The 26,221-nt window shown below is 42.0% G+C and overlaps 1 protein-coding gene across 1 annotated transcript; it reads right to left on the bottom strand.

Moving 5' to 3' along the window:
• SLC30A8 (solute carrier family 30 member 8) lies at positions 1-26,044 on the bottom strand. The gene is made up of 8 exons (XM_013191761.3): positions 24,544-26,044; positions 14,629-14,833; positions 10,581-10,719; positions 5,532-5,685; positions 4,851-5,040; positions 4,343-4,448; positions 2,134-2,268; positions 1-1,099 (listed from the first exon to the last, which is right to left on the bottom strand). The coding sequence occupies exons 1-8, from the start codon at positions 24,621-24,623 to the stop codon at positions 954-956; spliced, it is 1,155 nt and encodes a 384-aa protein (XP_013047215.3). The 5' UTR covers positions 24,624-26,044; the 3' UTR covers positions 1-953.
• Positions 26,045-26,221: the final 177 nt, after the last annotated feature.

The following is a 26,221-nucleotide window of genomic DNA, read 5'->3' as shown; positions in this document are numbered from 1 at the left end:
TTGAAATATTCCAAAGGCTTATTTAGTTATCTGATATAACATCAGGGATGCAGCATTACTGGGTAGCACTCTGCAGACTATGGGCTTTAAACTTTATGTTCATGACGTCTTTCCTTGTCCTAATTACATTTCCATTTTCTAGGAGCACTTGGTATTTTTTAGTGTCACAACCAAGCAGAACCTTGTGACAAGGACTTCCAAGAATCCGCTACAGATTGTCATGGTGCAGTGAGACAGGAGTTATGGGTTGTTTGGTAGTGGAGAATACTGCCCATGTCTGGTAGGAAAGAGATTGGCTGAGGGCTAGCTGAGAAATGAATAGGGCTAGCTGTGAAATGAAGAACTCTTTGCCAACTGGGAATGGAATGGATTCCCTTATGATCCATACTGCAGAATATGGTACACATCTCATAATTCACTAATATTCAGGAGGACGAGTGTCCACCAGAAGGTAAGAAAGCACATATCACCATACTGTTCTTTCCCAGATCTCTTCATCCCTCATGTTAGCTTAAATGTTCTTCCTTATCCTGAATAACCGTGGTAAGCTTTGCTAACAGCAAATTTACATTTCATTACATTTTGTGATAATTAGCCTGTTTGTAATTTGAAGGTTGATTAGTTTTCTGTTACCTGTGATTACAAACAGGGACTCTTAAGTGTTGCTTTGGTGCCAGTCTGTCACTACAGCGAAGAATAATTTAGAGCCTTTCTCTTGTAATTGAAGGTAAGCACTGATGGACAGGTAATCTAGCTGATGGATGGACATAAAACATGTTCTCTCCTGGTAGATAGTACCAACAAACACAGGTACATGCACTGTTTTTAGTGGCAGGGCTTTTTAGTTCAGTTAATTACCATTTGTTGTTAATCAATTGCATACAACCAGCACATACAGTCTCCAATGACCTGTAAGAGAAGTGGTCATTACTTTGCATAGCATACTGCTTCCTTTAATCCCTGGGCTCCTGGCAGAAGACACAGTCTTGTTTCTGATCCTCTCCTGATTCAATCTGAATGGTGATGGAGTGGAAGCTGTAGTGCTCAAACAGGGCTTGGGTGATGTCTTTCAAAATCTTCTGGCTGTCTTCTGTGTCTGCTATAGAGAGCAAGCAGAAAATAATCAAACTGCTTATAGTGTAATAGTAGTAGTCGAAGAGAAGTGGTTACTGATAGAAACTATTCACAAACAGTCTGGCACTTCTACAAAGAAGATGGTTTTGAGAAGTGTCCCTTGTCCTTTTTATCCTCCTTTCAGGAGCTTGCATATCAGCAAAAGTTTGTTCATTCAAGTACGGTCAGAGTATGGGATTTTGGCAAGAACTGAGCAATGTTTAATCATGAAAGAAATTCAGTTTGGCAGAAGATAAGCTCTAGAAGAAAGCAAGATTACTTAATAAAGATTAGTTCATCCAGTCAGGGAGCAGAAACAGTGCCAGGTGATTTGGGTTACTGACAGACCTACTCCTTGTGGGAAGGTGGGACTCCATGGGGGATTTTGCCTATGAAACGTCTCATGGCCAAACACAGGTGAAGTGTTTGCCTTACATAAACCATCACACGTATAAGTTACAAAAAGCAAACAAGAAATCTGATTCGGGTTGTGGACAATTTGTCAACAGGGATAAGGACATTAAAAATAATTTTAAAGATAAACTGTTGTCCTGGAGTCACCTCCATGCTCCAAGCTATGTTTTAAAGATTATTTTGCAGCAGAAGAGGCATCAGGAATGCAGATTTGCCCTATAAGTTTTTGTTATAGCAATCAACAGTTTTCACGTATGACAAAACAACTCCAAAATCTATTTGATATTGTGAGAAAAATCCAGTCCGAGTCTAATTCTTTTAATTTGTTTAAAATATCCTGTAGTTTAATTCCTTGTTCCACAGTCTCTGCAGTTTTCAGGTTTTTTTGGCTAAGTACAGGTACTTGTTGTTTTGGCAAGATTTCTGGGAGGAAGATTTGAAAGCTTTTGTTTTTCTATTTTCTGATTATTTTTTTTTTCCAGCAGAATGATGACATTTATTTTAACAAGCACCGCCTATACCATCAGTTGTATCCCTATCAGAAGTAACTGACCTTTGCCAGGCAGCTGCTGAATACTTACCCCATATTTACAGAAATGTACTGACCTGTGGCAACATGAGCAGATAGAATAGTTTGATTCATTGTCAGAGACCAAAGATGAAGGTTGTGAACAGACTCCACTTTCTCGACTGCTAAAATTCTTGCTTTTATTGCATCATAAGTAAGTCCTTTTGCTGTTCCTTAGAAGGAGAAATTGGGGAAAAAAAAAACCACACATTTTGAAGAGAGAAAAATTGTAATCATTAGAGGAAAATACATTATGAACCTTTATTCAGTTAGATATACCATTTTATAAAAATATTCTACACCATGGGAAACCTGTCTATTTCAGAGTTCACTGTGAAATTTAATCCTATTCTTTGTTTTATACTTCTCCATGGAGTGAGACTTGTGCATATGTTAGGAGACACTCTAAGGGTCCAGTTTGCACAGGGAGGTGAGCTGTTTAGCCAGATCATGGTTTATATTAGCACCAATGTCTTTTGTAAGTTCATATTTTATGGCATCACCTGAGCACCTGTGAGGGATTCTGTCCTCCATATATGATAGAGAATCATCTGTTCAACACAGATGGAAAGACAAACAAAGATTAAAATGGCTTGCCCCAGAAGTCTTAGAAGAGAGAAGATTAGACTACAGGTCTAGTTAATTAGTAGATCAGTGACTGTTTTCCTAGATGAGCTTTTGTACAAAAGGTGATAATGATGATGATTACCCTCACTCAGAGTAAGGACACTTGTGATAGGGTTACTTCATATATGAAATTCAGAGTTCAATTCAAATTTGCCCAAAGAACTTAATTATGGGTCTTTCCTGGCGTGAGACGTGGGAATTTGGAAGTGCAGCTCTGTGCCTACTTGAACAGCTATGCTTGTCATGCTTCACTTGGATCAGTACATTGAAAAAATATTTTTAATACCACCAATTATGAGGTATAATCATGATAAGTACAGTATTGGTTAATTGGGTCTTTCATACCATAACTGATAATGAGCCACTGTCAGTACCAGCTCCAAGTCCTCTTTAGAAAATTCTGGGCAGAAATATGCTTCTTAGGATGTAGGAGACTGGCTTCAGAGACCTCCCCAGAAGACAACATGAAAGGGCCTGTTGCAGAGGGGAGCAGAGCATTGCCAATTTTTGCATGTGAGCACTGCTTACAGAAGCTGGCAATCACTGCTCTGAGAAGGAGATCCACGTGCATCAGGGGCTGCCAGGCCTCCTTGCTAGTTCAATTTTTTCTGTAATCAAGAGACCTTCTGATTTGCCAGCAGCCAAGACACAACTAGCTGTTGCCTTCTGTCCAGGTCCACTTCTGCACAAACATATTACACTCTCTCGATAACTGAAAGTAGAACAACCCTAGAATTAAGCTTTACTGGAAAATAATATTGGAAATTTCCTTTCTTGAAGCAGAAACAGGGACAAAATGAAAGAGAAAAGTAAATAGTCATGCAGATAGTCACAATGAGTAACTCGTATCTGTTCAAAAGCTGTGTTGTTACAGCTGCTTTTCCCCTTAAGCCTAAGTCTTCATAGCTGAGAAAGAGGTTGCATTATATTATTTAGTGTAAGGGAGGCAAAAGTATGCATCTATGACTGCTCAAGTCATTTGGCCTTGCAAATCAAATGTTCAGGCCCATAGCTGGCAGGATTAAATATTACTGAGCCTAGTTCTTCTTGCTGCCTTCATGCTGATGTGCTGGGAATTGTCTATTTCCTTGTGCTCGGACGTGACTGGAAAGCTCCACTGCCTTGCTTTTCTGGACTGGCGTAACTAAAATCTTTTAAACTTCTGTCTCTTGCACTCATCCTATTTCACAGATACAGTTCAAAGCACAGCCTTTTTCTTTTCTTTGGTCTTTTTGGCAAGAAGTTGTATTTCACATGGGTAAAGGAATTACACAATGAACAAAGTGAGTAGACATCTCATATGCTAAAGGGGGTGATAAAAAGTAATGTTATGGCAAACAACAACAACTTAGCTATGGCAATACAAAATTTTGGATGTTCGTTAGCAAAACACCTGTACACAGATTTTTACAACACTGAAATGTGTATAAATCTTCTGGTGCAATGGTAGAAAACAGTTTTGATTAAAATTGCAATTAGGATTAAAGTATGATCACAGTTATGAGAATTTTGGAAAATAATACAGAAGTGTGCTATTATACTTTTGTCAGCAAATGTAAGTGTTATGGAGAGACACAGAGAAAGAACAATATAACTATTGATTCTGGAATCAGGTCCTACCTTCCATTAATACAATCAAAATATCCTTTAAAATGGTGATGGTGGTTGCCAAAACAAAGATGGAAAACACAAATGTGCAGATTGGATCAGCTATTTTGTATTCTGGCTAAAAAAAAAAAAAAAAACAAAGACATCACTTTGTTGATTTCATTATTAGTTAATCTCAAAGAATAATTCCATTGCATAATATATTCCATTCATCTAGTACAGAATCAACGCCAACCTCCTTTGCCAGTCAAGGATGGTTAGAACAGGGGGTGAAGGTACTATTGGTGAAGAAGGGGGCAGAAATAAAATTATCCTTCTTGCAGTTTAAACAACAAAAAGCAAGTGCGATTCCCTCAATAGTCTTTTAAATTCCCAAGAATTAGCATAATTGTTCTTGACTAAATTACAAACTATATCATTAAAACAGAGAAAATTTTTGCATAATACCTAGCGTCATGATGCTGTGAAAATAATTGTTATCCTTAATTGCAAGGAAAGCTTGTGAACTAATAAAACTAACCTTAAAGAAGATGATAAGGGCACTAATTAGCACACTAATACTCTGGAATAGATCCCCAATGGCATGCACGAAGGCTGCCCGCAGGCTGGCATTTCTCAGAGCTGGCTTTTCTGGAGGGGCCGACAAGGTTTCTCTGGCTTGTGCCCCATGGCTGTGCCTGTGTCCAGTCTGGTGCAGAATCAGGCTTAGCCTGCAAGAGATGTAAAACTGTGAGGTTATTGTGTCTTTGAAAGCAGTGATATCACACACGTCATTGCCCATCTTGCTTCTGAATGCTGAACAGTAAAATCAGACACGTTGGATAAAAATAGAGTGGCTAAGCAGATAATTCCTAGGTGTTCCAGTGTTTTGCATACAAACAAGGATGTCTGAGAAAAGGGGAATTAATGAGGCCTGATTTTCTACAGAGTTCTTGAATTTTTGTATGTCTAATAAAATGTGAGATGGAGATTAATATTTTTGTAGAGTTTGTGCATTCATAATTACCCCTCCCCATCTGGCAGCTACCAGGAAGGAGAACAGCAACTACAGCCTTCTGTGAGAAGCAGTTACCCCACTCCATATTCTCATGAAACTCATAAACACTTTATATTTTTGAGATTTCTCCATCATCTTTTATTGAAATACACCAGCAGATTCAAGGTTAAAAAGTCATTTGGGGAGGAAAATAAGGTAACTTACAGGATGTTGGCGAGCATGGCACAAGCAGAGGTAATTAGCATCACTGTAGCATCGATATCATAATCAGGATGTAGGAGCCTCATGCTAGCCAAATACGTCAACACACCAGTCACCATCCAAATGATTACCATAGACATCAAAGCTCCCAGAATCTCTAGGAATTAAAGAAATCTAAGTTTAGCAGGAATCATTAGAGAAACACAAGAAATTTTAATGAATTTGTGCTAATGATTCCAAGTTGGCAAGTTTTATAGTCAGAAGTGTTACTCTTTGTGTGTAGGCAGCTTTGGTGCTCACAAAGAATGTGTCAAAACGTCAAAACCCTTTCTGGTCATTGGCAAATCCAGTGACTGCCCAGAGTAGCTCTATGCACATGGTGGCCTAACGTTGTTCTACCTCGTCCTTAGAATCACAGAATGGTTTGGGTTGGAAGGACCTTCAAGATCATTTAAATCCAACCCCCTTGCCAAGGGCAGGGACACCTCCCACCAGCCCAGGTTGCCCAAAGCCCCATCCAGCTTGGCCTTGAGCACCTCCAGGGATGGGGCAGCCACAGCTTCATTGTGGAAACCTGTTCCACTGCCTCACCACCAAGAATCGCTTCTGAATATCTAATATAAATCTACCATTTTTTAGTTTAAAACCATTATTCCCCATCCTATCACTATAGTCCTTGCCAAGGAGACCCTCCCTTGTAGGCCCCCTTTAGGTACTAGAAGGCTGCTGTAAGGTCTCCCCAGAGCCTTCTCTTCTCCAGGCTGAACAACCCCAGCTCCCTCAGCCTGTCTTCATAGGAGAGGTGCTCCAGCCCTTTAATCATTCTTGTGGGCCTCCTCTGGACTCATTCTAATACTTCCATGTCCCTCTTGTGCTGGGGACCCCTGAGCTGAACGCAGTGCTCCAGGTGGGGTCTCACAAGAGCAGAGAGGGAGAGTCACCTCCCTTGACACGCTGGCCATGCTTCTTTTGTCCCCCTTCCATTGTTGAGATCATGGAGCATTTGGAGAAATCTGGCATACATGCCTGCCTCAGCTAATACGGTGTGAGGGCCCCAGGAACCAGCCCACCTCCCCCAGTGAGATTATCTTGGCCACAAGAATAAAGGTGGGAGGGAAGGAGGAAAACAAGGCTCACTCAAACCTACTGGAAGATATAATCACCCTCCAACATCCACCCTTATTTTTGCCTACCTCTCTTCATTTCACAATTCAGAAAGTCAGTGAGAGCTCCCGACAAGGCCCTGCCAGCAAAACCTCACTTTTCTGTCCCCTGAGACCTGTCCTGCCAAATGCCACCAGTAATGCTAAGGACAAAAGAAGTTATTTTGTCCCTGGGGCAACAAAATTCAATTTTGTCTCTATTGGCTCTGAGCGGGGCTCAAATAAATCCATTGTCCCCAAGGCCACCTTTTATTGCACTGCCATAGGCAAGGTCTGGGGATGTTTGTATGTACGTGCAGAACATTTTTAATAGGTTGTGGGACTAGTAATTGCCATGTGTCTTCAATGGGTAAATGTGTCACTTTACAAACACAACAGACACAACCGCAAGGAAAATGAAAATTCACAGTAGAGTGAAAATTTACAGACCTCCACTATCAATTCATGAAAGCAACTGAAACTCAGCTTGTGATTTTGAATATATTTTCATGATGGTAACAAATTTTGCAGCAGTCCAGACTACAGATGCTTCTAAAAATAATCATTTTGTCTAAAACTGACAAATAATGAATTAAGCTGCACTGATGGGGAAACCTAGTTTTGCTTAAAAGTGCATAGAGAAAACTAGAATCAAACATATCTGGTGTTTACATTTTCTGTAATTACAGAATGAAACCCTGCAAACTTGGCCCAGAGGAAAGTGCTGATAGCTGTGAAGGAACCAACAGCTTTTGTGAACACCTGCATGAATGTCTGTGTGCACGTGTGCATGTACTCCACCACTGAAAGTGTTAGAAGTCATCTTTACCTACACAGGTGAAAATACACATTATTTTTGTATGTAGCATCCTAGCAAAACCTTAGTTAATCTTACAGACCAGTTCGATAGTACAAAGTGTTTTACTTAAAAATGTTCTCATTTAAATTTCTTCTGAACTGCTAACACTACCAGAGCACAGCATACAGTGCTGGGATTGCTTGAGAAACTTCGGACCGTAAGAGAGAGAAAGAAAATGAAACTTCAGAGACCTCTTCTCCCTGGAAGAAGGTCTGGCTCAGACATCAATCTCATTCAATACTGTGTTTCTAACCAAGCTGCTGAAAGCAGCTGCTCACCCTAAGGATTGTGTTGAACCACTGTCTTGACTTATTTTGCTGCCTGGCTTAGATGACAGGAGATATTCAGGTGGCTCCCGCTAAATCTGAGCCCTGTCATACACAGTTTTGCATGACAAAGCCAAGCTAGCAGTCTGAGAGAAGCAGTAAAATGCAGCTTCCAGTGTTGCAGAAGGCTGTAAGACTTCAACGGTCAGCACACTGTGACTCTGCCACCTGTCTGACCGCTCTCAGCTCCCTAAGGCACCCACCTGCATGTTAAACTGGAAATAAAGCTGGGGAAATAGGCAACAGGATAATTATCACAGAATGGATTAAATAGCCACTGACATTTGATGCAGATCTCTCATTGCCACCAGGATAAAAAGACAATAAAGTAAATGATAGGTTTTGAGGTTCCGCATTGCAATGACAGAAACCTGAACAATCTCACACAGACTGAGGGTGAAGTTCCATGAGATGGCTGAACCCGTCTGCCACCTCCCTGTCATTAAGAGAAAAGTCTCTCACTTTCCTTTCCTCCAAGGCTAAGAGAGTACAAACACAAAGAATTATTACGGATGGTAAGTAGTACTTTGCTAAAGCTGCATAATTTAGATGTGTGTTGGCAACATAATACCAGCTACACTTCACTCACACTAAAACTCCATCTCATCCAGCAGCCCATTTCATAGTGTTGGTAGAATGTATTTAGGGAACAATATAAAGACAGGATGAGTATCACAGGATCACAGAATGGTTGAGGTAGGAAGGGACCCCTGGGATCCATCTGGTCCAACCCCAGCTCAAGCGGGGATGCTCAGAGCAGGGTGCCCTGGACCACTTCCAGGTGGCTTTTGAAGATCTCCAAGGAGGAGGTTCCACAACCTCTCTGGGCAACCTGTACCAGTGTTTGGTCACCTGCACAGTACAGAAGTGCTTCCTGATGTTCATAGGGAACCTACTGTGTTCTAGTTTGTGCCCATTGCCTCTTGTCCTGCCCCCAAGCACCACTGAAAAGAGCCTGGCTTCATCCTCTTTGCACCCTCCCTTCAGGTATTGGTAGACACTGATGAGATCCCCCCGAACCTCCTCTTCTCCAGGCTGAGCAGTCCCAGCTCTCAGACACTCCTTGTAGGAGAGGTGCTCCAGTTCCTTCATCATCTTGGTACCCCTCTGTTGGACTCTTTCCAGCATGTCTGTGTCTCTCTTGTACTGGGGGGCTCAGAACTGGACATATGTCCGCATGGCATTTCTTCTCATGTAAGATCTGCAGCTACAAGCAACCTTTCCTTGCAGACATCCTGAGTCAGAAGCTGCTTCTGGAGTGTCATACTGAACATCCTTGAAGCATTCACCATCCTAGTCCTCAGTTCAGGTGTGTAGGTGTCTAGAGCCATTTTAGATATACCAACACCTCCATGTATGGCTTGACACAAAATATATAGATGACCGATAGCATTCTTGATGGGCATTGGAGATCTACGGGACACATTACGGCATTTCAAACAGCACTAATCACTTCCATGTGAGCAACTAAATTAAGGCACAAGACACCCACATGGGATTCATTTAAAGACTGAGGCATGCAAATTAAAACATCTACATGTAGTTGTGTGCTAGGTGCCTAAGACTCCCACTTGGGACTGTCAGGTATGACAAAGGCCCTGTGGAGATCCATTTCCTTTTGGAATAACAGCTGAAGAATACAAAGACTTCTCACATGACACCAGGTGTCAGTGTTCAAATAACTGTCTTGAGGTCTAGCTATTTAGTTTATGTAAAATGAATGGTAATTTACCAAGATCCCTGCTCCACTGACTGATTGACAACACATTCCCATTTCCTAACCATAAGTGTCTGGTCACATTTGAGGTGCCTTGGTCTTATTTTTGGCATCCTGTGCAGTTTCTTGTTAATCCCATGTCACAGTTGCTATTACTGTGCAAAAGTCTCAGACAGCCTAGGAATGTTCAGGTACCACTAGATCTCTATGTTTAAGCAGCTGAATTGAACCTAAATCTCTTCTGAACATATCAGAAACTTGATCACTGTGCTTACATGTGCTCACCTGTTTGTAAGTATTTATATTTATGTGTCCAAATTTTGAACAAAATTACAACCCCAGATTTTTTTATTTCATTTCCCATAGTTAATATTTTGCTGATACCTTATATTTTGTAAAACTGCACTTGCCTTGCGTTTGATTATCAGGCTTCTGATATTAGGTGTCATCCATAAATATGTCAATGTTAGTTTAGGACGGAGAATGTTCAAAACCTACCCATGCTTCCAACTGAATAAAAACAATGGAGGTAGAGATGATTTAGAAAACAGTATATATTACTGTCACTTTTATATAAATCTAACATTGTCTTTTCTAAATAAGTTAGTGCTTTTTGTTACCATTTAATAAATGGAGTAAACACTCACTTTTATGGCTATTTCGGCTATTATAGAAACTAGCTTTATAGTAGATTGAGTATTCAGTCCTGCTCACTCTCAAGTCACTAAGGTAACCTACTGTTATCTCAGACAAAGCTAGCACCAACCCAAAACTATACAAAATAATGAACCGGAAGACACATTTGTAGGGAAGCATAAATGGGCTCTTTACTTCTTTGAAGCTCATTGGCTTGCTACTTTTGTGATGTGTCCTGGGGGCTTTGAGAATTTTAGCACACTATCTTTCAATTTCTTCAGACCTTGTTGGACATTAGCACATTTTCCAGTTCCTTGCTATGATGACTTCCCTTTCCCATTTCACATGTTCACACTGTGGCACATTTCCTACCTGCTCGGTGCCACCCGAAAGTTAACTGCTTGGTGGGAGGTTTGGAGGCAAGCCAGAGCGAGACGAGGCTGATGAGGAAGCTTGTCAAGTCCACCAGGATGTGTGCTGCGTCGGTGATCACCGCCAGGCTCCCAGCAATCTGCCCACCTGTGTGAAAAGTGTGTCCGTATCATGGCCCCGGTCAGAAGTTTGAGTCAACTAGATCAAACTTGAGACCTGATTTGCTACACATCAGAAGAAACATTTAGTTTTCAGTGTTCATGCACATGACTCAAAACTCTGCATAGATTGCTTCATTTTGTACCACATTCATTCAGTGAAAGGCATGAATTAATAAAAAGAAATATGATGGTTTTCTTTGTCCTAGATACATAATTGAGAGTGTCCTAAGGATAAGAGCTGTGATTCATAAGTGCTGTGTTTATATTACCATTGGGCTATTTTACTATGACAACTTTAATATGTTTCTTGGTGAAAACCAGTCTTGGGCATCACATTTCCTGTATCCTCCCACTATGTCTTCACATTGGTGATATTTTATGTCTGTAAAAAAACTCAGAGCCTTAGCCTATGGAATTAATTCACTATTTGTAAGAGGAAAAGGTGCACTTTCTTCCTGAGTTTTAGATGGCTGGATGCCAGACTGTTTGTCACAGGCAACATTAAAATAGGAGTAAAAGGAAAGGTTCCAATAGAAGAGTTGTGATAAACAACTGGGCATCTTGGTGAGGGCATAGAGAAAAATGTTCTGTTTGCAGGACTAATCTATCATTTTGTATCTGTAATGCATGATTTAATTTTGCTGTTAGAGCTCAAAAATGTGGCTGTATGTCATTTTACTTTGGGGGTTTTGGTTTTACGTGAATTCTGGGGGAAAAAAAAAATAGGCTGTCTGAAACCACATTTCTTTTACCCAGTAAGCCAAATACTATTTTGCCAAGTTCTTCTAACCATGTCTCAGGGCTACAGGCAAATCCAAAGAAACTGAAGATTGCTTTAAACCAACCCCAGCTGCTGGAGGCTGCAAGGGAAGACAAGGATCACAGGCAGGAAGCTGTCCTGCCAACTCGTTATAGCAGGGGAGTCTGTTCATCGCAGTGGAAATGTAGGAAAATGGAAATGTGAAATAATAGACCCAAAGCATCTAGTTTCTGCATTTGGCAGTATCCTTCCACCCTTCTTCAGTCATTTAATTAGTTTCAGCTCACCTGTTTCTCCTGACCACAACCCACATGAAAATCAATGAATCCTGAAAAACATCATAAAATCAAAAATGCCTCGTTCAAAACCTTTGGCAATATACCACTGCCAAAGGGACATGTAGACACAACTCTTGTTTCCTCAGAGATGGAAAGTCTTCACGCCAGCACGATGCACTACCTGTCTGATTTCCTCCCATATTAAAATTTTAGGTTAGAATACCTAATATTGTGTGGTTTGTCACCACACAGGAATGCATATCACACATATAAGCAGCTTTTTTTGTCTGTTTGCTTTGTTTTTATTTTGTTACCTCCCTATAGGTCCCATTGACAGCTGCCTGAAATTCTCTTCCCAAAAGGGAGCAGGCAAGACTGCAAAATTCTGGAGCATCTCATTCCTCGCAGTAAAATGCAAAATTCAACAGAATGGGGATTTCCCAAGACATGAGCAGATGTAAAGGCACATTTACTTTTTGATCATGACACAGCTCCTAGACTTCCACTGTTTGCAGGGCAACTCTTTCCCAAGTAGAAAACAATTTCACATAGCAGAGGGAAGCACTGTATGTCAGTGTACAGATGTTAACAGCCAAGGCTTCAGCTATCTTTCAGCAAAAAAATATGTAGAGCACAAGCTGTCTGCAAAGCCCAATTGCATTTTTGATACTGTATTTCCATGTTCTTTGAGACAGCCTTACAAAAGCTTGCTTCTAGCCTGCTGTCTTTGAAAAATGTTGGCAAATGATTACTTTATTTATTGTGACATAGCTGATGCTGTGGGTGAATTTCTGAGATCTCAGTCTGTTTATCTTAGCAACCTGGTCAGGTCTTTATGCTTCTTTTCATTATGATGAAACATGCTAGGTTTGTCTCTCTTTCCAAAAAGAAATAAAGTACTTTGAAATCCACATTGGGTCATTAGCCACTGAAAATCCTTGGTAAACACTTATATCAGGACTGTATATAGGGTGCCATTGGCTTGACTGATATCTCCAGATCTCTGGAGATTGTGATGGGTCTGCATTAGAAGGAGAGAAAATTATCTTTCTGAGACAGTTGGTGCATCAGGCTCAGCAAACAGTGCCCCTTTTGGGAGAGTAGTGAGGGCCAGCACAGATGGTTAGAGAAAAAAGAAAAAATCACAGAAAAGATCTAGGTATTCAGTGAAACACAACTTTTCAATATATTTGAGAGTGATGCATCTCTTTTTCTTCTGTTTACCATAATAATGCCTACAGAAGCTGTTTGTCCTTAAGAGTGGTAGGAGGGGTTGCACGTTCTTTACTTTCAAGAGTAAAGCTTGTGTAATAGTTACAGGCTTTTACTGCTTTGTATCAATACTCCCAACAAGTGGCCTTTATGATTACTATCACTCGCGATGGCTGTTTATAGCTTTGTATACCACAAAGCAGTAGAAAATGTCAGTCACTCACTGGTCAATCATCAGGCACATGCTGTCTAGCCTGATGATTAAAAAAATTAAATGTGTGGTTCATAATTACAAAAATCTCCATAGACTGCTGCCTGTAACTGCTGTTAATAACTGGTTTGTCAAAGTTTAATGGTCTGAAGCAAAATGGTCTTCAAGGCTGTTACTTAAGCTGTCACTGCAAAAAAGCTGTATGATTCATTAAGCAAAATGAAACATTTAGTTAACATATCATCTGTCCTTCCAATTATCCTCTAGCTCTGCCGCATTCACCAAACTTAGGCCTACTGATTACATGGTTTTGTTAATAATGCTTTACTACTGGCACTGGCAATTACTGCATGGAGATTAGTGGCTTGCACCAATTTGCATGGGCAAAATGCACGTGCCCTACAAACAAGTGGGCTTTATGCAGATGAAACCTGTGGGAGGGAAGAGTTGGAGAAAATCTGACTGGGTTTGGCAGCCAGGAATGAAGGCAGAAATTCAGTGACTCCTTCACTGCCTCCAATTCTCACCTGTGGGGAAAAAAAAGCCTTTCTATTGCATCTTCACGGGGCTCCAGAGACTCTGATTCTGGGAAACCATGGGTTTCAGAGACCTTCCTCTCTGATTTTTCCTACATTCCCTGGGGTACACGTGGCTAAAGCCTGTGGGATTCCTCATTTCTTACCTTACCTCATCTCAGAGAAGGGGAAATTAAAGAGCCAGGAATTATCAGGTAGGTATAGATATCACAGAAGCCATGCAGAGAGCAGATCAGTGAGACAAAATGAAAGCTAATGTTCTAGGAGGGAGCCAAAAACCTATGTTGGATGTTGTAGGATAGGTCCAGAATTGGAAGCTAATTAGACAGGGGAATAATCTTCCATTGATCCAGAGACATACCAGCAGGCCAATTTAAAAGATAAACGTGCCCTGTTATAAATACATTGACTTAACTGAAGAAAAGCAGATGGTGAGTCTGGCCCCGGATTTCCCTGGATTTTGTAAAGACTTTTGAATTTAATATCAGATCCTGCTGCTAGCTGCCTTCACCAGCACTGAAGGCTCATTGGCCTGGATAAGCATGAAAAGTCCTTTAATCTTTTCCAAAAAAAACTAACTCAAGTTATTAAAAACCCATTTATGACATGATGCTAAGACATGGTAGCCACTTTTAGCTGAGCTTAAGTACCTGGGAGAACAGGCCATTAACCGACCCTCCTATTCCTACCCAGATGCAATCCTTAAATTAATATATGAAAATATGTTAATTTCACTAGGGAAAAAATGTTATTTTAAAAGGACAAAAGGGGGTTATTTTATCCCAGGTGTGTTCATCTCTATGCAATGGGGGTCACTGCAGGCAGAGAGGGTGCAGAAGGGCAGGAATACAGCTGCGCTGGGCACAAAAGTGAGCTCCCTTTGAGCAAACATACTCCCCTGTAATCTCAGCAACCATGAAGAAGATGCAAATTACTGATGCAGCACAGAGCTTCCTCCGGGCTTGATGCTGCTCCCTTTTCCTGTTCTCATAGGCCCGCGAGTAGCCGTGACAGTGATACGCTGGATTAGCTTCAGCATCTCCTGCTCCCTGCTGCTGCCTCTCGTCATTTAAATTCTTCTGATGCCAGCTCATCCTTTGGGATTGAAAGGAACAGAAGGTTAAAAAAAGAAAAACCCTGGTTATTTGAGCATCTAGCCCTGCAGCCCCAGAAAGTTTGTAATTAATGCTTCTGTAGGATAAAAGCAGGATTGGGAACAGCAGTTCATAGGAGAGGCTTGCTCACGCAAGCAGGACTCTGTGAGAGGGAGCTGCACATGAAATGACTTCTCTGGCTGTGTTTCCCAGCTCTTTGGGCACTCCTACATCATTTACCAGTTTATGGAGCACAGGGTGACTTTCTTAGGCTGTGTATATTGTGCACATAATTATAAAGGTTACAGAAATGAAAGGACTCGGACTGCACAGCATGAGGTTTTCAAAAAGTCATACCTCAGGCAAACACTAACCAAGCTTGGCGTAGCTTGGAGATAATTCTGTGGGAATTTTCAGTTTTCTATTCCCAACAGCTTTGTCAGGAAGACAATTTAAAAATAAAAATTCTTACGTTTTGCAAATATAATTGATTAAAGATATTTCTCTACTCTCTCTGCATGCAGAACTGTTTCACCTCAAATTTCCACTTAAGTACAAAGATTATCACTGTTCCAGCAGAGCCTGAACATGGGAAATGTTAGCCCAAAAGTTTCAAAGGCATTTAAAAAATAATAATAATAAAAAAATCAGTTCTCCAAAGTATGCTGACCTCTTTGTGCCACTGATTTCATAAAAAGGAGACAAGTCCAGCAGAAGTGGGTCTTTGAGTATCACCCAAGGTGATTTCCCAGCTAAATCGGATCTGTCACGGAATTTCAGTGCTGTCCTTCTCATCATTTCTGCCTGAGAAATATGGGATGGGAGACAAGGGACATGGAGTTACACTGCATTGCAAATGCGGGAGCTCCTGGATGACCATTGCACCTGGTGCTTTCACTAGAGCAGCCCAAAGTCTACCCAGTTTATTCTGTGAGGCTCCAAGGTGGTTTGGTTAGCAAGGAAGGTCCCTCCTCCGTATCTCCCAACCAAGAAGAGCCCAAATGGGAAGAAAAAAAAAAAGAAAAGAAAAAAAGCCCAGCTGAAAACCAGTATGCCACTCCAGCTACACCATTTGTAGCTGCAGCTGCTCCTCCTGTAATACCCCCATGGCAAAACACATCCTGCCACCTACCAAGGCGCATGGGAGTGCACTGTGGTGTGCAAAGGGGAATTCTGCCCAGATGCACATTTGTAACGTTCATACAATCACGTTACAGCTATTCGTGGTCCATGCGTGCAAGGTAGTGGTCTGCGAGCCTGTCCAGGAGTGCAGCAAACTCCACTGCTCTGCTGTTTCAGTCCGAAATCAGCACGGGGGCGTGACAAAAGGCTGGGTTTCACTGCCCCCCTGTAATGACTTCTCCCCATTTTGGGGTAGTGAGGACTTTCCTTTGGGCCAAGAGTTGTTTCATCTATGCACGAAGGAAAGCTGTGCTCTGAGGAAGTGCAAGCATCTTAGTGGCTTTCTGTGGTGTTTCTGCACTGTTTAGGGAAGTGTCAAGATGCCTAAAATCTTGTATGATTTGCTGGAAAGATATCATGCTGCCAATCAGCTGTGGTCAATGTCGAGGGAAAGAAAAGCTGCCCTGAAGTCACAAGCTTTTCCAACTGGCTTTTTGGGCAGCTGGGGTGGGCTGCAGCTGCTCAGTGGGTCCGAGTCCCACCAGGGCACCCCGCAGCCCTCACCCACCCATGGGTGACAGTCACTGGGTTCATCACCTCCTCGGAGGTCCTGGTGGAAGAAGAGCTGCCCCGCCTGTTCACCAGCATTTTCTCCACATCCTTGGCAGCCGAGCCCTGCAACTGTAGATAATCAGCACGGATTTGGGTTTGTAAATATTTTTGAGATGTTCCAAGGGTTCAGCTTGTTCCCCTGAGTCAGCTTGTTCCCAGCCAGGTCACCATGTGGTCTCTGTTTGCTCAGCGGAGGCAACTGATTCCCCTTATGTGCCTCCATAGAGCTTGCAAGAAAGAGCAGTGACCGATGCCTGGAGACGCTGAGTTTTCCTAGTCCCTTTGTCCATGTTTTTCCTTATTTTCCTCTCAACGACAAATAAACGGGAGCTGAGCTGCCTGGGGAATGGGCTGCCCATCTGGCAGGCTGGGTGCCTGCAGCTAGTCCTTCTCCAATGCTTGAGTTTTACATCCATCAGGCTCCTCGTGTGCACTGTGTCACTTGCACACAATGTTTTGCTGATGAATTAGACTCGGAAGGTACCACAAACTGATTCCTTCCAGATGGCTGAATAAAATACTTAGTTTTCTCACTTTCCCCTGGAGATCGGGGCATGCGAGTTTTTCTTTCTCATGATCCCTCTCTGGAGTTAACTTCCAATGCTCTGCAGTTTGCATGTAAAATTAATTTCCCTTTAACTCAATTTTCATCAGCTGGCACTGAATGTTAAAATCATCTTAACGACATGAGTCATGATCCGCTCAACAGCCTGTCAGGGCAGGGATGCCAAAATTACCCCTGCTGATTTCTGAGCCACCAAACCCTTTCCTTGCTGCTAACAAAATGGGTCATTTTCTGACCTCCCTCCCTTTTTTAATCTTCAAGTCTCTTCATCAGCAAACAAAACCTTAGAGTACTGTCAAGGGGTAGGAAAGCACTGTCCACAGATTTCATTGAACAGATGCAGAAGCAAACAGAGACAGCATAAACCCACAAATGTCACACTTTTCTATCTAAGGGGTGCCTGAATAAAAGCAGCCCGGTTGTCAGAGGTGGCGAGCATTTGCTGCTCCCTTTGAACTCAGAGAGCAGCATCCAGCCCCATGAGTCAGGAAGGCTCCTGCCAGCTCCTGTGTGCTACCTTTTTTTTTTATTATTATTATTCCAAAAGCAGCCTGCCACTAATTAGAAGAATCCAAGATACAGTTTTATAAATGTGTGAATCAAAAGCTTAAGGTGCAAAGATCATCTCTGTCAAACTATAAAACCCTCCTGAGTGTGTTAGAGCAAGATGTAGCCTTTGAGCATCAGATCTCTTCACCAGCACACCACAAGAAGAGTCCCAGATTAAAAAATAATCTTTTCTCCATTTCAAATTCTCTTTCCTTTAAAAAAGACAGTCAGGGGAAACATCAGAGAAAGGCACTTACTGAGTCATGCCTGGAAGGGGGGAAGGAGAAAATACTAATACATATTGCAGATTCCACACAGATCATTAGCAAGAGTTTTTTATTGCAACTTCCTTTTTTTTGTTTTCACTTGATCTGTTGGGTGCCTTGATCTACAGGCTGATGGGAATAATTGCCGTCCTCCTAGACCATTATGAGACCACAGTGAAAAGAGCAAAATGTGGAGTCAATGCACTTCCCACAGGAAAGCATCTCCTTCCCAAGGGAAAGGAGTAATTTTTGGTGCCTGAAATGATATGAAAGTGCCTTTGGAGAAAAAATTATCTAAGCCAAAGTCACATCCCTTATGCTGATACCACTCTGATTTCAACTGATGTACCAAACTTGAACATTTCCAAGTCATTTAATACCTTTTTACAGCCTGGCCCTCCAGATACTTCTTTTCCTTACGTGGTATTTTGGACACAAAACAAAGGCAAATACGTACTTGCATACATTTAGATATCTACTAGATGGTAATTGTTCTGATGGTTATTTTATTTAGTCTCATTTTGAGGGTTTGGCCATGTATGCATGAATCTATTTTGAATAAATTTCCTTCTGCATAACAGCATGACAACACTTGTACTCAGAGCAAAGGTGCTTGTAGTATCCAGCCTCCATTGTGAGCATGACGGAATACACAAGGACAAAGTACAAGGAAGGAACATGTCCAGAGGGTGCCTCCCTGGTCCCTTCTTCCAGGCTGCACAAACCTGGCAGTATGGCAGTCTGGGGCAGTACTGGGAGCTGGCTGAACCACAGCTTGTGTTTAACAGCCCTTTACTTTTTTTTTTTTTTTTTTTCTGTACAAAACTCAAAAACTCCAGCCACCACTGTATGCTGGGGGCCACCAAGCTGGAAGGCAGCACTGCAGAAAAGGAGCTAGAGTCCTGGTAGACACCCAGCTGAACATGAGTCTTCAGTGTGCCCTTTCTACTAAGAAGGCTAATGGTTTAGTTGGCTGCATTAGGCAAAGTGTTACCAGCAGGTCAAGAGAGGTGATCGTTCCCCTCTGCTCAATACTGGTAATGCTGCACCTGTAGCACTGTGTCCAGTTCTGGGGGTCCCAGTACAACAGAGACATGGAAGTGCTGGAAAGAGCCCAGCAGAGGGCCACCAGGATGATAAAGGGATTGAAGCACCTCTCCTACAAGGAGTGTCTGAGAGCTGGGACTGTTCAGCCTGGAAAAGAGGAGGCTCAGGGAGATCTCATCAGTGTCTATCAGTACCTGAAGGAAGGGTGCAAAGAGGACAGAGCCAGGCTCTTTTCAGTGGTCCTTGGGGCCAGGACGAGAGGCAATGGGCACAAACTGGAACACAGTAGGTTCCACCTGAACATCAGGGAGCACTTTACTGTGGGTGGCTTACTTTGTGTGGGTGGCTGAGCACTGGCACAGGTTGCCCCAAGAGGTTTTGGTGTCTCCATCCTTGGAGGTCTTCAAAAGCCACCTGGATGTGGCCCTGGGCACCCTGCTCTGGGCGTCCCTTCTTGAGCATGGGTTGGACCAGATGGCCTCTAGGGGTGCCTTCCAACCTCAACCATTCTGCAATTCTGTGATTCTGTGAACCTGGCTGATTAAAAATTGGTGAGTTCCACAGTTTAATTATGATTTGTGTAAAAATAATGCATCCTTAAGCTGTCTGCCTTATATTATAATTAGTTCTTGTGCAGTTAGAAATAATGAATGACCACTCCCTGTTTACCTTCATCATATCAATCATGGTTTTATGTATCATTGTTATAAACCTTCCACCATCAATTTTCTGAGACGGAGTTAATTAATTTCTGTTTCATAGCTCTTACTATCTTGGCTCTAATTTTCTTTCTGACATGAAGTGGGCATCACTGTACTATGGAGATGGTGTATGGCAGTGTTAGGCAGACACAGTCCTTTCTACAAGGTCTTCATAATCACCTAACATGAGGCCAAAAACAATTGGATGGGTTTTGCTGAGTTCTCCGAGATACTGCTTGGTCTTGGTGTCAGCTGGCAAGCCAGTATGAGGGAGACATAACCACAGGGCCCACAACAAAAAACCTTTCAGAAGTCACAAGAAGCACTTAAAGTTTTCCTCATCATTGGCTTTCACAAGGTATCAGGAGTAGTGGAAAGCCATTATTTGATGAGGGCTCTTTGGTCCCGTAAGTGTTTTCATATCACCTGCAGGAAGACAGAAAAAGAAGAAAATATTTCCTACACATCTCTAATAGAAAATCAATCTCCACCTGAAGAAATCATTTCCCAAGCACTCTTCAAACTTTTTGCCTCGTGATATGAGCCCAACAGATAAGAATCAAGTACAAGCCTAAGGCTTCACTGATAGACAGGAATAACTACCAGTTAATTTAATGTTAAAAAGTTATGCATGAAGACATGCTCTAATATATTTATATATCTTTCCTGCCTTCAGCACTGCAATTTTTCTTGTCTCTTGTCTCAAAAACTTACTGTTAAGCAGCTGGGCTGGAGTTGGTAACAGTCAGTTCTTCTGTAAGTCATAGGCCCTTAGCAGTAATGTGGGATGTCAGGGTGATTTAGCAGAGAGCTGCAAAACTTTATTTCCACCACATACCTTCAACAGAAGAAGTAAATGTAGGGGCAGTTTTGCCACTTTAACTCTATGCTTTAGACTAAAGGTGATTAAAACTTCGAGTCCATTTGCCTCTGTATATGCTGGTCTTTTCATTTCAGTTACAGTAAAATAAAAACATAAACCTTGAAACAAGAAACTTCGGGTTTCAGTTGTATGATGGTACTCAAAATCCCACTGTAATGATATATAAAGAAAGTAATCATAAATCTGTGCTACATCAAGCCAATATCTAGCTCACAGCGTAGCTGGTACAATCTGATGCAAATCCACTGGTTTATGAGGTGGCATATTGAATATTTCTGGTCAATGTTACATTGATCTATTGCCAGCAAGAAATAACCTGGCCTGTTCAGGAAACCGAATTCATGGAAACTTCAGGAATTTGGTCAAGATATTTCCTGGGCTTTTATAAGTGATTATGTAGATCACCTGATAGATAACCAACATATCAAATGATTAACACTCTGAAGAATTTATCCTCCCACACCACCACCATTGATTGTTTCAAAACAATAAAAAACTATCATGGACCTAATTTAAAGAGAGGTGATGCAAGTCTAATATGATTTGACTTACAGACACTTTTTGAATAAGGCAGGAGGTTCTGAGTGCTCAGCTTCAGACACTTGTAAAACTATGGTTCATATCCTTCTGGAAGACTAGTGAAAAGTGGAGCCTCTCACTTATCCTGGGACCAGTCCTGTTTAATATCTTTATCCATGACCTGGAAGAGGAGGTTGGAGTGCACCCCGATCAAGTTGGCAGATGACTCCAACCCAGGGGTGCAGCTGGGATGACAGAAACCCCGTGAAATTCAGCAAGGATCAATGCACTTGGAACAGACTTTTGAGACCACAGCTAGAATACTGTGTACAGTTTTGGAGCTCCCAGTGCAGGAATGATCAACAAACTAGCATGGGATTAGCAGGGGGCCACCAGGACAGATGAGGACTGGAGCACTTGCGCTGGGGGAACAGGACTTGTCAAGCCTAGAGAAAAGTTGGCTTCAGGGGAACCCAGAAACAGCCTACCAAAATTTTTAGGATGTTATTGAGAAGATGGGGTTTTATTAATGTGCATGTAGGAAGGATGAGGACAATGATCATAAAGTGAAACAAGAAGGGTCTAGACTGAATATAAGGAAAGAAAGAAAAGAAAAAAAAAGAAAAAAAAAAGAAAAGAAGACTGTGAGGATGATTCAGTATTGGAGCAGATTCTCCAGAGAGGTTGTGCAATCTATATCCTGGGAGATATTTTCAAGACTAGACTGGATAAAGCCCTGAGCAACCCTGTGTGATCTCTGGGCTGACCTTGCTTTGAGCAGGGAGTCAGCCCAGAGACCTGCTGAGGTCCCTTCCAACCTGAATTATTCTGTAAGCCTATGACTGACCTGATTTTCAGGGAGCTCAGCTAAATCCAGGCCCCTTTTAAGAATTTCAAGTTTGGCAGGGGAAGCCTCAATGCATCCAAACCCGCTAGTGACTACTGACAGGCTTGGCATGTGCAAAACACTCTCCCGCACCGCCTGTGTGCAGGGAATGGGGCCTGTATTCAGACTTCCTACTCATATGATTGAGATAAAAACAGTTTTGTTCCCCGTGTATTGTAATAATGGCATTTATTAAAAAGAAAGAGGCTGGGGGCTGGCAAAGAAAGAAGCAATCTGTGTGCAAAATAGATTCTGTTGAAAGCATTGGAGCTGCTCATTAAGCCTACACACAGGGAATGGAAAAATGTGGTAATTTATACCAAAGGCTAAAATGAGCTTATTGCTACTGATCGGCTTAAGACACCTGAAGCTGTGCCCGCAGCTGGTCTGTGCAAGCCCGAGCACAGCACGCTGCCTCCCCACCGCCACGCCAGCTCCCTGGGGTGGGCTGGATGTGTCCTCTATGCCACTGGGCTGTGAGGGCTTCCCCTGTGCAGCCAAATCTTCCCAGGAGGAGGGAGACGGGAGGCTGTGGCTCTCCCTCCCCATTTCTGGAATAATGACGGGGGAGGGAAATGGTAACCATCAGCCCTGTGAGAGAGTGATGGACAGGGCTGCTGAACAGAGGCATGGGGTGACTTGGTAGGGATGGAACACAAAATCAAGAAAATGAGGGTTAAATGTGGTCACCAGCACTTTCGTGTAGGTAAGGAGGTTCGTAGAAGGCACCATTATGGTTAAATCCCCCCAAAACCCAACATGCTGGCATGTGTCTATTAAGTGCTTGCACACCAAAGAGTGCAGTATGGGGAATAAACAAGATGAGTTAGAGATGTGCATACAGCTGCAGGGCTATGACCTTGCTGGGGTCACAGAGACATAGTGGGATGTCTCCCGTGACTGGAGGGCTGCAATGGAAGGATACAGGCCCTTTAGGAAGGACAGGCACGGGAGATGAGGAGGGAGGGTTGCCCTCTGTGTCTATGACTAGATGGAGTCCCCAGGGATGGATGAGGGGCTGATGAAAGTTTATGGGTCAGGATTAAAGGGAGGGCAGGGACAGGTGACATTATATTGGGTGTCTGTTGCAAGCCACCAGGCCATGAAGACCAAGCAGATGAGGCCCTCTACAGGCAGATAGGGCGACTTCATGTTCACAGCCCCTGGTTAAGGGGGATTTCACCTGCCCCGGTATCTTCTGGAGGAACAACACAGCAGGGCATAAGCAACCCAAGAGGATCCTGGAATGTGTTGATGATAATGTCTGTGAATGAGTAATTAGATCTTTCTGTTAATAATACTTAACCTGACAAAAACAAAAACAAAAACAAAAACAAAAAAAAAGGCCAAGAAGAGGTGCAACACAAATGTCAGGTACTTGTATGACATCCTTGTCCTAACAACAAGCCCTGTCTTAGGGCACCCTTCCCTGCACCATATAAAGGCTTTGTCGAGAGATGTCCGTGTGTCCAGAGGGACAAAGGGGCCAAAGGACTTCAACCACTGGAGCTGTGCCCACACCACTGCAAATTATCAAAAAGGCTCTGAGATTCTTCAGTAACGAAAATGAATTGCAGAATCATGTGACATCTTTTAAAAATATAAATATTACCACAAAAGTCCTCTTGGACAGTGCCATGTATATTTATGGAGCCATGTAATAATATTTAAATAATAATCCAGACATTGAAATGACTAAAATACGATGGCAGTGACCCCAGTATAGGAACATGGGGAGACAGATTTCCATTAGAACTGACAGTGTTTATGCCAAGTTTCTGTCCTACGCTTTTTAAGGGAGCCAAGCAATAAATAACCTGAAAACCAATGAGATAATGGAAATGTCAAGAGGTGCTAAGCTGTAACTGAGCAGCTATTTTCTTTTGAAAATACTTGCTGGTCTGAGTCAAGAGGAAGAATGAAAATAAGTTCAGCTGTAAAACTATTTTGTGATAGACATTTATACTCATTTTTGAAGTCAAGCTACAACACATCATATGTTTTCAGAGGGTCTTTCTTCACTCAAGCAAACATTTACTCATTGGACCTCTGGCACATCAGCTTCAAGCCTAATAGACTATTCACATAAGTAAAGCTTTGAAAGATCAAGTCCTTTGCAATATCACTTTTCTTTCACATCAGATAGATTATTTAGACATTCAGGCATGAAAGAGCCTTGAATCAAACATGGTGTCAATAGCACTATTATAATTCAGCCTAAAATTGCAGCATAATCCATGAGGTTCTGCATCCTACAATAAATCTACTAAGCTTATAAAATGGGTATCAGGAGACACTTGCTTCAGCAGCAGATTAGTTCAATCCATCACAGATGCAGATATATCAGGCTGCTGTCTAGTAAATGTATCTAACATCTACTAAGAAAGTTTGAAAGGGAAAAAATATCAGACAAAACATTTGGGAAGTAGTGAAAGATGTTCCCTGTATACACTGTGAAACTCCCCGTACTTCAGCTTTGGCAGCTCATCTGTAGGTCAGCGATCTCATGTTGCTTGCAAAGACAAAGCAATGGCAGAGAAGGAAGCACAGAGCTGTGTTACCTGTCTAGGGCTAAGGAGTACTTCTTGGTGTCTCTCTCGCTCACAAGGCACGCTCGTTCAAGACCCTTTTTGGCAGCCATGAGGACAGTCAGTGGAGTTTTGTTTGTTTCTTTCCCCCCTCAAATGCTTCTTGCTCCGTTGGAAGTGGATGCAGGCAAAAACGTCCCCACAACTTATTCAGAAGTCTCTGCCAAATATTTTTCAATGAAAAGGTTTTAATAATCTTCTCAATAAACCCACGGCAAGAGAAAGCGGCTTTCCTGTTGCTGGTGGCGTCACTAACATGCCAAACACTAACTCGCTGAGCCTGCGAGATTGGAGGGTTTGGGCCTCCTTCTCTTTTTTTTTTCTCTTTTTTTTTCCTTTTTTTTTTTCTTTTTTTTTCCCCTCCCTTTTTGATGCCATGATATGATTTTTGTCATGTGGTGAGCGAGTGCTCCCACATTTGCTGACTCAGGGTCAAGCTCAGCTGTGTGCACACTGATTTACACACACTAAAATGGACTGAAGCAGACCCATTTGCCTGGAAACAGTCAAAACACCATTTGCCTTTCTGCTTCCTCAGCTTAGAAGGAACACGCAGCTCCCTCACCCAGCTCGGCACAAGCCTCCTTCATCTAAATGATCGCTCTGAAGACTTATTCCTATCCCTGGCACGTTTACTCCTAACATTTCAAACCAAAAGGGACTGCTTATTATTGCCGTTTGTGACGCAGGTTATTGAAATCTTCATTTCGCCAGAAAGGAACGTGGGTTGTTATTGCTGCTTTATTCGGTTTGCTAGTCCCGGCTACAGCTGCCTGCAAACACCATCCTGGGGGACGAAGAAAGCCTCAGCCTCACCTCACTCACAGCCTGGCCTCAGACGTGCCCTTCAGAGCTAACGGGGAATTTTGCACTAGCACTGCTGCTGTCTTACCCCATTATAAATTAATAGATTTGAGATTAGAAATAGGCAATGGGAAAATGATGGGTGCGGCATTTAAAAACTGGCTTTTATTGTCATGAGAAGTGTAATATGGGCACAACAAGCTGGGATCTCCCCTCCCTCAGCTTGAAGGACATGTAGACATGTACCCTGCCTGAGATTCACATGTTAAGGAGGCATTTCTACATCACATAGATGCAAAAACTTGTGGTTTTTTTTTGACATCCACATGTTGCCTCCCACACATCAGCTGTGCTAACACTTTCCTGGAGTCTGTAAGCCAAGGAGCTGATGTTATCTCAAACATGTCTGTGAGCAGCCACTGACAAACGGTAGAAATACGTGATTTTTTTTTCACAGTGCCCCTCACTGCCCCTCTATTGTCCTTTTCTCAAGAACATTTTCCCAGGTGCTTATAAAAACCTACACACCCTTAAAGCCCCTTTGTTGGAAGAGATTGATTTTCTGACACATTTCTGGGGCTTCCTGGCTTCTTGTGGACATTTGAAAGTTGCTCTTTATTTTTATTTTATTTTATTTTATTTTATTTTATTTTATTTTATTTTATTTTATTTTATTTTATTTTATTTTATTTTATTTTATTTTATTTTATTTTATTTTATTTTATTTTATTTTATTTTATTTTAATTTTATTTTATTTTATTATTTTATTTTATTTTATTTTATTTTGTTTTATTTTATTTTTTCCAATGGCAGTCACATACCGGGGCCTGACACCTAATATGGCTG

Source organism: Anser cygnoides, chromosome 2, assembly GCF_040182565.1.
Source record: "Anser cygnoides isolate HZ-2024a breed goose chromosome 2, Taihu_goose_T2T_genome, whole genome shotgun sequence".
Classification (NCBI taxonomy): Eukaryota; Metazoa; Chordata; class Aves; order Anseriformes; family Anatidae; genus Anser; species Anser cygnoides.
This window is presented reverse-complemented; position numbering and strand designations above follow the sequence as displayed.

Coding starts and splice junctions, on each gene's coding strand:
- SLC30A8 (XM_013191761.3), bottom strand. CDS start 24,623: ATGGCTGCCAAAAAGGGTCTTGAACGAGCGTGCCTTGTGAGCGAGAGA. Junction 10,720..14,628: donor CTGAGATTACAGGGGAGTAT/GTTTGCTCAAAG, acceptor ACAGGTGGGCAG/ATTGCTGGGAGCCTGGCGGT. Junction 5,041..5,531: donor GCCATGCTCGCCAACATCCT/GTAAGTTACCTT, acceptor CATCTCTTGCAG/GCTAAGCCTGATTCTGCACC.